At 37.8% G+C, this 12,139-nt stretch overlaps 1 protein-coding gene across 14 annotated transcripts in view; it reads right to left on the bottom strand.

Annotated features, from left to right (window-relative positions):
• Positions 1-12,139, bottom strand: part of Rapgef6 (Rap guanine nucleotide exchange factor 6) — a 180,525-nt gene that overhangs the window by 134,169 nt on the left and 34,217 nt on the right. For 12 of the 14 annotated variants that reach the window (XM_036195123.1, XM_036195118.1, XM_036195119.1 and 9 more), the window contains exon 5: positions 2,884-2,953. The exons of the other annotated variants lie outside the window; for them this stretch is intronic. In XM_036195123.1, the coding sequence (XP_036051016.1) occupies positions 2,884-2,953 (70 nt within the window). The remainder of the gene's footprint in view (positions 1-2,883; positions 2,954-12,139) is intronic. 14 annotated transcript variants of the gene reach the window in all.

Raw genomic sequence — 12,139 nt, 5'->3', positions numbered from 1 at the left:
CCCTAGTATTCTGTATGATATATGAAGGTATCATTATAACTATAAATTTTTACTTGGATTCCCAAATATCCTATGTTTGGCCAATGGGAGTGTTTTTGATCTGGCTCCTGGGTTATTTTAAATTCTCTTAAATGCTTCTTTTACTTTGCCTTCTGGTAATAAAAAGTATCTTGTTTCTTAAAAGGAAGATCGATAAGGAGATACGGAAAAAAAATCCATTGATATTTTAAAAACATACATGTAATATATGTATGCATTTAAAATTCTAGCCAATAATTTTCCTCATTATAAAATATACAATTGTGCCAGGCAGTGGTGGGATCCACCACTTTTCTCCTTGTCCTCTTTTTTGTTTTTTTGAGACAAGATCTTTTTTTTTTTGAGCTGAGAATCGAACCCAGGGCCTACCACTGAGCTAAATCCCCAACCCGAGACAAGATCTTAAGTAACTCATGCTGCCTCCAATTCATTATATGGTTTTGAACTCACGATCATCCTTCTACCACCTGGTCAAGTGCTAGAATTATAAGTATAAATTGTCATGCTTGGCTTATAATTAGTTATGTTATAGGCAAACAATTCTTAACTTTTATTAACATTTTCTTACAATATTTAGCACACACTCATGCATGCACACCAGCCACACCAAGTGTGGAGATCAGGGAACAGCTTCGGGAACGCAGTTGTCAGACTTGGTGGCAAGCACTTTTACCTGCTGAACATAACATCCTACCAGCCCAATGCTTCAACAATTTTATGAGTAAACTAATAGAATTTGTTGCCTTACATTATCATGTGTCTAACTCTTAGTAAAAGGACAAGGTAAAATGACAGAATAAACTATGAGCTTTAAGCAGAAATGAACACAGATATGTGCATATGTGTTAGACAAGATGAGATGCATTGCACCGAGGGGCCCTAGAGGAGCTAGGCACAACCAGCAGCCAGAGCTTGGTTTAGATCCTAAACATTTTCTGAAACAACAAAATCCTACCAAAGCCCAGTTACAGAAAAGGGTAATAATTCCAGGTTTAGAGCAGCTAATATGAGACTGCAGCATAAGATGATTTTTTTCATTTTTGTTTACACAGATGTACAATAGAATTGAAGCACACTGACTGTAAGACACTACAATTCTAGCACTTCACGTATAAAACATAAAAAAATGACATACCAAACTAAGACACTCATTCAGCCTGGATGGTATTCTTATATCCTTTAATAAACACCTTTAAAGAAGAAACTTTCACGACCTACTGAGGATTCCAAATATCCAATGCTTAAAGTAAAAATAAAACAGAAGTCCATGCCTCAGACAAAACTGAATGCAAGGAACATTGACTGAATATGTTCTAACTACAGAAACAGACCTTTGCAATACACTAAATGCCTCTTCATCTGTCACTGTTCTTTTAGAGTTCGAGTTAACTACCGTCACCAAAAGTGATTACAGAGTAAGAGTTTGAAAGTGACCACACTCACTTTTACAATAGTGAATTGTTAGTTACTCTATTTTATTAGTAGCTATCTTTAATTCCCTCTTGTTGTATCTACTTTCTAAATTAATCTCCATCAAAGGCATGCCTATACAGAAAAAGAAGAAAAGACAGTATATAGACAGTTTGGTGCTATGAGTTATGTTATACATCTACTCAGGAACTTAGAATGCATTCTCCTGAAGCCAAGGGTGGAATACTAGACATGGGAGATACAAACTAACATATTTTCCTTTTCTTCTAGGAGCTTAAGTTACAGTATGTTTAGTTTGACTATGTGTGATCTACTTGGAGGAAGAGAGAACAACTTAGACATCAATCTGAATAGTGCCATGAAATGGCAAACTGGTCTAGCTTCAAGCATTTACAAAAATGCTTCATTAAGAGTCAAACTCAGCTGGGGGTGGTGCATGCCTTTAATCCCAGCACCATGAAACAAGAAATAGCAGATCTCTGCCAGCCTGGTCTACACAACAAACTTGAAGCCAGACAGAGCTACACAGTGAGAGCTCATCTCAAAACTTCCACCAGAAATAAAACAAACAAGAAATCAATCTCACTTTACCACACTCCTGATCAATCAGAAGACATGCTGTCTACAGGAGATGCTGGCAGAACAAGAGTTCACTTAGTGAACGTTATTTTCTAGAGCGTTCTTCTCAGAATAAGGGAAAAAGGACTTGTGTTCTTCAAGTTTTTTTCTTTTAAAGTCATTTTGGAGGTGAAGAGATGGCTCAGTGGTTAAGCACTTCTGGGTTTTGTTCCCAGAACCATATGGTAGCTCACAACAAATTGTAGTACCTATAGTTCTAGGGCATCCAATACTCTCTTCTTACTTCTGTGGACACTGCACATGTATAGTTCACTTATACACATGCAGAAAAAAAAATCATATACATAAATATAAATAATTCCTTTAAAAAGTCAGATTTTTCTAAAGTTATAGCAGGCCTCCCATGGGGGGAAAATCATACTTTAAACAAGCCTACCAAGTTTACTGACTACATCAATGACAAAGGTGAAAACACTACCCCCCCCCCCAAAAAAAAAGACAATCCTTTAAGGACATCCTCACACATAGACACACCAGCAGGAACACACACACAGACCACAAAAGCCTCTATTTTAATTTTCTGGTGGAACAGGTAAAGGAAATCACTGAATTTGTTACATGTTATCTCTATTACCATATTGTACATCATTTCAAGCATCAGGGAGTTTCAGAGATAAGAGTGCATGGTTTTGATGCTACTTAAACATTGTCATCCGTCATGGAAAGGGCACTGCCTTGGATATTTAAAGCCTACCACATTTAGGGATGAAACTGAAGCATAGCAAAAAACAAAAACAAAAACAAAAACAACAACAAAACAATTCAGCGTCTTACCACAATCATTTCTGAAGGTTCTAATACAAGACAATCACATCCTCTTTTTCCTCCAAACTGCTTACCAAAACTACAAAAACAGAAAAACAATTTCTTTAGCAGAAGTTATAATGTATTTCAAAATGGGAAAAAAATAAATAAAAACTCTGAGACATTAACCAAGAAATTCTAATCTTCTTGAGATTTTTTAACAAAACAAAAATAAGACACATATGAGAGTTCCTGTTAATTTCTCAAATATAACAAATCAACATAATTCTGTATAAAAATTTTTCTAAAATTCCTTTCTTTATCCTCATAATTGTTTATGAAAGATATTTGCCTAATCTCAAATTCTAAACACTTAACCAAGACTAAATTAAAACCACTTAAGATGTGATATTATAATTATGTTTTATATAAGTTTTATAACTTTACACTAGACAACAGTTATGGAAACAAAAAATTTTAAGAAATAAGGAAATGCAGATAGACAAAATTATGTATTTTTTAAAAAGTGTTACCAGCCACCAGCTATTTCTAAAAACAAAACCAAAAAACCTTAAGCAAGACCATACTAGGAGAAGTACTCTATATGCTTTATCCGAGAAAGATTTCTAATCAAATCAAAACTAGAAATAAATAAAAACTAAGCTTTAAAAAGGTAAAGTATCTTTAAAAAAAAAAAAAAAACTAGAAAAGAACAAAAAGAACTTTGTCAAACACATGAGACACAAAGGTTAATTAATTGTACAGAGTATACTTAAATTTGAGAACAATCTAAAACACCAGTACCGTGATCAACTATAAAACTATGTAGGTAACGGGGCTGGAGAGACTGCTCACTGGTTACAAGCACGTTTTGCTTCCGTAGAGAAGCTAGTTCCATTCTGTCACTCTGGTACTGGGGATTTGACGCCCTCTAGTGGCCTCCACTGGTATCAAGCACACACACGTATATACATGTAGACAAAGTACTCATACACATGAAATGAAAAATACATATCTAAATTAAGTAACTTCTATATTAAGTAACTAAATGGGGAGGGGAAAGATACTAATAATTAAAAAAAGAAAGTTACTCAAAATATATACAAAGTCGTGTATAAGGAAAATTATACAACTTTATCAATAAACTGGAACCAGGGCAAATACTTTTAAGAGAAGGCTCAAAATTGTAATTAAACAATTTTGCAACATATAAGATTTGTTACAAATAATTTACAACAAAATCCTAACCAAAACTCATTGAAAGCAGCAGGGTCTGGTGGCGCACGCCTTTAATCCCAGCATTCAGAGGGCAGTGGCAGGTGGATCTCTGTGAGTTTAAGGCCAGACCAGTGCTATACAGTAAGACCTTGATCCTTCGCCTGCAAAAATGCAATGAAATTACTTTTGAACATTAAAAAAAAATCATTTTATTTCTAAGGAGAATAATTCTATATTTTCCAAATGGAGCCTTACATTAACTAATACATAATGCTGAAGTCTAAAGAAATTTCATGCAACACAGAATAATAGGAACTATATATATATATATGTATATATATATATTCTCTTAAATGATATACAAAAACAAAAGAAAAAGCATAAAAATGTGTATAACAAGGTCCAGACACTAGAAGGGAGGCAGGACGGGGTGGCATCTCTGAGAGAAAGCAGCAGCAAAGCTGACCCTAGGAAATGCTTAGCTTCCCATCCTTCCTACAGGCAATCTCCACATTACATGAGAAGCAGCTACTCAACTGAAAGACAGTAGTTGAATTTTTAAGGGGGAAAATGCTTCAAAGTTTTCAAATTTGCCAAATTAGAGCACCAGAGAAGACAGAGAGAGGGAGGGAGGGAGGGAGGAAAAAGAGGGAAGACATATACAGTTTATGCACTTTGGAGATCTCTGATAAGGTGCTTGAGTCTCGAAGGGAGTACTATACTGTGACTCAAAGCATATACAGCGGCCATGTGAGAAAAAAAAGAGCCAACGGAAAAAGCACAGACATTTAGCATCATCCTTAGAAATGCATATTTTAATAATGACATTATAGTCCTGAAGAAGTGCTAGATTTGATCTCACAGATTTAAAAGGCTCAAAGTAATCAAATCTATTTTAGATGGTAGAATATATGGTAGAACAATTCCTATTACTAACTGAAGCAATATAATAAAAAAATGGAATCCAATTGCATAAAATGTGCAATGTCTGACATTGAATTCATAAAACAATAGCCATTCTCTCCAAGATGTACAGATTCAATGCAATTACAGTAAAAGAAAATCCCAGGAAGTTGATGTCAAAGACCAACATAACAATCCAAAGATTTACACAGAAATGTCAAGAACGTATTTACTGTAACTGAAACAAAGGTGGAAAGAAAATCTGGAGTGTCTACATTACCAACCACACGACACAATGGTATTGCAGATGATTTAAGCACTGGACCAACTCAAGGAAACAGGCCAAGAAGAAGAGAGAGGTCCACACTATACATGCTCCAATTGTTTTCGTACAAAAGTAAAAGTATATTCAGTGGGGCAGGTAAACATATCTTATTTTTCAAAAGTAAATAGTGCTAAATAACTAATTAATACAGAACAGCCAGCAACATAGCTCAGCAAGTAAAGACGCTTGTTGCCATGCCTGGCAACCTGAGTTTTAGTCCCAGGACCCACACAGTGGAGGAGACGAACAACTCCTCCAAGCTGTCCTGAATCTCCACGTGTGCTGTGGCACATGGACACATATAAACAAACAAAAATTATGAAACCAAAAAAGGGAGATTCAGTAAAACATTAGGAGCAAAAATTAATTGGAAATGGTCAGAGATAAGCAAAAAGAATAGTCCTTAGGGTAAATTTTTTTTTTGTACATGATTTATATTAGGGTTAGGAAAATGCTACCTGCTAGGAAAATGCTACCTGCATGCCTACAATTTTCACTTTGTTTTGGATTCTATCAATAGTCTTCTGTGCTTAAATTATCATGCAGTTTTGCATGTCATTTTACCATAGTATGTCTTATTAATTGATTTTTGGATGTATAACTAACCCTGTATTTGGAAAGTTCTTATGCTGGTAATGCAATATTTTTAGTGCATTCCTAAATTTAGTTTACTATTATTTCGTTAGCAGTTTCTGCATGTATCGATTCCACTGCCCATGTGTGCATAGTAAAAATCCAACTGGCCTGGAATTTGCTATATAGATCAGGCTGGCCTCAAATTCACGGACACCTGCCTCTGCCTCATTACTGCTGGGATTACAGGTGTGTGCCACAATGTGGAACTCTTCTTACTTTGGATGCTTTCCTCTAGCATTGGTGGTGGCTATAATGCCTCCTCACAGCAATGAACTGAAAACATTCTTATATTTTCCAAGAGTTTACATAGGATATAATTCATCTTTGAATTTAAAAGCATTCAGTAGTAAAGCCTGAAAGCCTCAGCTTCTCTCTGTTCAGTTGTTTGAGACCATTTTGAGAATTTTAAGTCCTTGCAAGGTTTACTCAATTTACTGATGTAAAGTTCCTAAAATTCCCTTTGAATTACTATCACCTTGTTCACACTCAATTTTAGTAATGTTATTTCCTTTTTCATAGTCAAACTTCAGGTTTATAAACTGTTAACCTTCCAAAGAATTAACTTTTAATTTAATTGATTTCTATTATTACATCCTATCTTTTCAATTCACTGATTCCCACTTGAACCTTCCTTTGATTTTCAATTTTTTACAAAGCTTCCTGGAGGTAGTCCAATACCAGGTAAATGCATACTGGAGTCATGTATGGAACGGGTAAAGCAAGGTCCTATCCACCTAACTGCTTCCAAGCTCCATTTAATATGCTGTCCTCAAATTCTTGAAACATTACACATTAAGCTGATAACAATAGATAACTTACTTGATCAAGGAGATGAGAAGAAATTTTCTTAAGAATTTAAGTTTCATGAAAATTGTAATCCTGGCCCTTGAGAGGCAGAGGCAAGTGAATTCAAAGTTCAGGTCACTAGGGATACAGGTAAGTTCCATGCTAGCTTGGCTGCCTTGCTGGACTCTGTCTTAAAACAGATAAAACAATTCTTCCTAATGGAGTCAAGGCCACACAACATGCTCCCTGCCCACAATGCTTCTCTCCTTCATTTGATAATCATGCTTATTGTAGAGTCCAATTCCATGTCAAAGTTTTCTTTCAATGGCAAACTGGATCCTTGGGAGAGGGGAAAACTACTCCATTTCAAAGTCGGTCTCAATCCTTTGCCCTAAAGGCCAGTGTACAGTAATCTCATCGCCAAGCCCAAACCCAAATTAGAGGCACTTCAGGAAGGGTTTTGTCCTGGCTGCCCCTCCCCCCATAAACTTAATGCAAATTAGGGTTATGTGGGAAGATGAACCTCAACTGAGAAAATGCCTCCACCACATTGCTTTAGGCAAGTCTATGGGGGGTATTTTCTTGACTAATAAGCAATTACAGTATCCAGTCAGCCTACTGTGTGCAGGGCCACCCTGGGCAGGTGGCCCTGGTGTGTAATAGAAAGCAAGCTCTAAATCAGGAGAAGCAAACCAGTAAGCAGGATTCCTCCACAGTCTGTTTTCAGTTCCTGCTCTGTCTTCCATGATGGACTATGATATGGAATGTAAGTTAAAAAGAACCCTTTGCTCCCCAAGTTGCTTTTGGTCACTGTGTCTTATCACAGCAACAGAAACTCAAGACAGGTTTAGTCTGGTATATAGTTCAGGGGCTATATTCCATCCTTGCTGGAAAGATATGGCTGCAGGAAGGTGAAGCATGGTCACACTGGGTTTGAAGTCAGGAAGCAGAGCAATGAATACTTATGTTCAGCTGGCTTTCTCTTCTGTGTTTACTGTTACCACCCAGATAGACTAGCATCACCCATGTATGTGGAGGGGGGGTTTCTTCTCATGTAGATTAACTTAATATGAGTAATATCTCAGACATGCCCAGAGGTTTGTTTCCATGATGATTCTAAATCCCACATCAAGTTGACAATAAAGTTTAATCCTCATATCTGATTTCTTACATAGATAGGCTACTCAACTGATGCTTATCGGTTGAATAAAGAAAGGAATGTTTGATTCAACAAATAAAATAAATTCATTAGCTAAATTTTATTTTTAAAAGCAAATGCTTCCTTGATCCACTGTTAGATTTTACTATGAAAATAAAGGTAAACTCAACTACAGAAGAAAGTAAAATTTATTTAGAAATAATTTTTAGACATGGGGCCAGGGAGAGAGGAATGGAGCAATGTGCATATCGCACAAGCATGAGGGCCTAATTTTCCATTCCCAAAGCCACAAAAGCCAGGTGAGCAAGTAGTGGTACACACCTGCGACCACAGTGCTGCAGGAGGTGACACGGATCTCTGGAGCTCACTGACCAGTCAGCTCAGCCTGTTGGTGAACACCAGGTTTTGAGAGACGCTGTCTCAAAATATAAGGGGGAGAGCAATTGACAAAGACATTTGACATCAATGCTCTGGCTGTTAGGACACACCTATGTAAATGTGTATATACACCACACACAAAACCAAAATGAAGCCAGGTGGTGGTGGCGCAGGCCTTTAATTCCAGCACCTGAGAGGCAGAGCCAGGCAGATCTCTGTGAGTTCGAGGCCAGCCTGGGCTACAGAGTGAGTTCCAGCAAAGGTGCAAAGCTACAGAGAGAAACCCTGTCTTGAAAAACAAAACAAACAAACAAAAAACTCCAAAATGAATAAAATAAATACATTTCAACAACTAAAGGGGTCAACTTAAATATTAAAACATTCTTAACAGGATAGTATAATTTCTCAAAAAAAAAAGTTCCTGCACTTTTACAGTGATTTATGCATTTTTCTCCTTTGATCTTTGTGGTGGCTTGAAAGAAAATGACCCCCAAAGGGAGTGGCACTAACAGGAGATGTGGCCTTGTTAGAGTGGGTGTGGTTTTGCTGGAGAAGTTTATTACTGTGGAGTTGAGTTTTGACCCTCCAGCCAAACCAGGTGAGACAGACCACTTCCTGTTGCCTATGGATCAAGACATAAGAATTTCAGCTCCTTCTCCAGCACCCTATCTGCCTGTATGCTGCCATGCACCACCATGACGATAATGGACTGAATCTCTGAACTGTAAGCCATCCAATTAAATGTTTTCCTTTGTAAGAGTTGCCATGGTCATGGAGTCTCTTTACAGCAATAGAAACCCTAAATAGAACAGTCTCTTAATCATTTAAATCTATTAATTTTTCTATATCAAGCTGTCCATACATTTTGAAAGAAATCCACCTTAAGCTATTTATTAAACCTGTTTTCTACATTCTGGGCTCAATTTAATAATCAATTTTGGGAATGCTGTTTTCTTAGTGAGATATTAACCTGTTATTTAAATTCCTTCAAAAAAGATTTTATCAGCATTAACACTTGGAATCTGTTTCCTGTCTTTGGGCATTTGATGCAAAATTTTTTTTTAAAGTGAAAAACTCTGCCATTACATTCACTGTTATTAAGCTGAGACTGACCTTTAATATCAAGCCTTCATATTTACTTTTTTCACTCCTTTTGCTTTTTTTTTTTTTTTTTAAAGTTTTATTTTATTTGCATTTGTGTAAAGGTGTCAGATCTCCTGGAATGGGAGTTACAGACAGCTGTGAGCTGTCATGTGGGTGCTTGGAATTGAACCCAGGTCCTCTGGAAGAGTAGCCAGTGCTCCTAACCCTGAGCCATCTCTCCAGCCCACTTTTGTTTTTTTTTTAGTATATTATATTTTAATCTCTCCTACCACCCTACTCCCTTGAAATGATATACAGGCCTTTCTTGAGTGCTACTTTCTATTTTTACATGTCTATTCAAAAACATCCGAAGCTGGGGAAACAGCTCATTCTGTAAAACAAGTATGAGGACTTGAGTTTACTCTCCAGATTCAACGTGGGGGTCCACACTGGTAATCCCAGTGCCAGGGAGACACAGAGAACAGGGAATCCCTCCTGCTTGCTGTCAGCCATCCATCTTAGCTTACTGGAAAAGCCCGAGGTCCCATTAGGAACACACTAAAAGCAGTGCTCTGACTGCCACACACACCACCCTCCCCAACATATACCTGAAGCAGAGTCTGGTGCAGTGCTACCCACCTGTAATTCCAGCACTTGGGAAACTTAAGCCAGGGATTAAGAGTTCAAAACCAGTCTGGGCTATATATTAAGAAGCAAACCAAACAAAAAACCCCACAAACACTCAGGGGGAAAAGGTATTTAAAGCTAAAAGGTAGCCATGCTTCTAAGACTTTAATGTTATTCAAATAAAATTTCTACTGTGTCTAGCTGTTAATATTTCAGTCCTTGTAACCACATACCCTAGACAAACAAAAGAATCACACTTTGATGTAATGTCAGTCACACCTTTGCACAAAGTAGATTTTAAAATCCCATATTGCTTTTCATGTTCAGATGGAACTCAGTGACATTAAATATTTTCCTTAGTATTTTAAAACTTATAAAGTCCTTTCCTAAACCTAAATTTCTTTTGTTTCTACTTTGAAGAACATCACTTATTCTTTAAGTCTGTGTTTACTCAATTAATAGTAAATAGAAGAACCAAGAACCATACAATAATGAACTTCCAACTTCCATCTCAACTGATCTAGTTCATCCCTGTATAGGCCAATACAAAGTTATAAGCTCTTCTATCACACTTGGATTTTGAATCCTGACTAAGCTGTCTCTATTCATATTTACATGAACTCTTTTACTTATTTAAAAAATTACTTTTTTGGGTGTGTTGTGTGTTTTGCTTGCATGTATGTCTGTATGCCATGTGTATGCCTGGTACCTGCAGAGGTCAGAAGAGGGTATCAGGTCTCTTGGAACTAGAGTTACAGATGGTTATGAACTGCTATGTGGGTGAGAATCAAACCTGGGTTGCTGGAAAGGTAGCCAGTGTTCTTAACTTCTGAGCTATCTCTCCTGTTCCTCTTGCTTTTTTTTTTTTTAAATTTTATTATTACTAGTAGTAGTAGTTTTAATTTTATACATCAGCCATGGGTTCCCCTGTCCTCCCCCCTCCCCCCCACCTTCCCCCAGGCCCTCCCCTCCATTCCCATGTCCTCCAGGACCAAGACACCCCTGGGGACTCATTTAAACCTGGTGGACTCAGTACAGGCAGGTCTAGTCACCTCCTTCCAGGCTGAGCGTGTGTCCCTGTGTAAGTCCAAGGTTCCAAACAGCCAGCTCATGCACTAAGGACAGGTCCCGGTCCCACAGCCTGGGCGCCTCCCAAACAGATCAAGCTATTCAATTGTCTCACTTATCCAGAGGGCCTGATCCAGCTGGGTGCTCCACAGCCTTTGGGTCATAATTCATGTGCTTCCATTCGATTGGCTATTTGTCCCTGTGCTTTTTGCAATCTTGGATTCAACAATTCACGCTCTTGCAGTCCCTCCTCCTTCTCCACAGTTGGACACCTGGAGCTCCACCTGGGGCCTGGCCCAGGATCTCTGCATCCACTTCCATCAGTTATTGGATGAGAGTTCCAAGATGACTGCTAGGGTGTTTAGTCATCTGATCACCAGACTAGGTCAGACCCCTCGACCCCTCCCCCTCGACCACTGTCAGCAGTCTACAGAGGATATATCATTGTGGATTTCTGGGGACCTCTTGCTATTTATTTTGTGGCTTTTACCTGTACTTCCAAGGAATGCTGAACCTATTGAAATTGAAAAGGGGTATTTCTAGGAAATGAAACTTAAAGTAACACATCTAATGCATTCTGGTTTTTATATATAACTTTATATATATTTTTTCCTTTGACTGTTTACCTCATAAACAGATGGTCACAATTATTCATCTAATAGACAGTTACTAATTTTGAATGGTCAGGGACTTCAAAGAACAGAATTGGAAGCCTGGTAACAAGGAAGTCTGGGAAGAGATGCCTAGATGAGCACCTTTGAGAACAGGTACAGAACTTAAAGATATCTGTGTCCATGTAGACCACGAAAGGACATCTGCTGTGGAGAAGGCTGTTACTGTTTTCTATAGTATGTGTATAAAGGCTAGAGGTGAACATTAGATGTCTTGCTCTATCATTTTACACCTTATTTTCTCAAACAGTGTCTCTCAGCGAACCCAGGGCTCATTGTTTTGGACAGCAAGTCAAGTCCTATGATCCTGTCTCTCTCCACCCCCTCTATTCCAAACTACTACCAGCCTATCATGCTGGGATTATGAATGTACATCTGGACATCTGGCTTTTGTGTTTGCTAAGCATCCAAACTCAGGTCCCCATGCTTGGG

Source organism: Onychomys torridus, chromosome 8 (genome assembly GCF_903995425.1).
Source record: "Onychomys torridus chromosome 8, mOncTor1.1, whole genome shotgun sequence".
NCBI lineage: Eukaryota > Metazoa > Chordata > Mammalia > Rodentia > Cricetidae > Onychomys > Onychomys torridus.
This window is presented reverse-complemented; position numbering and strand designations above follow the sequence as displayed.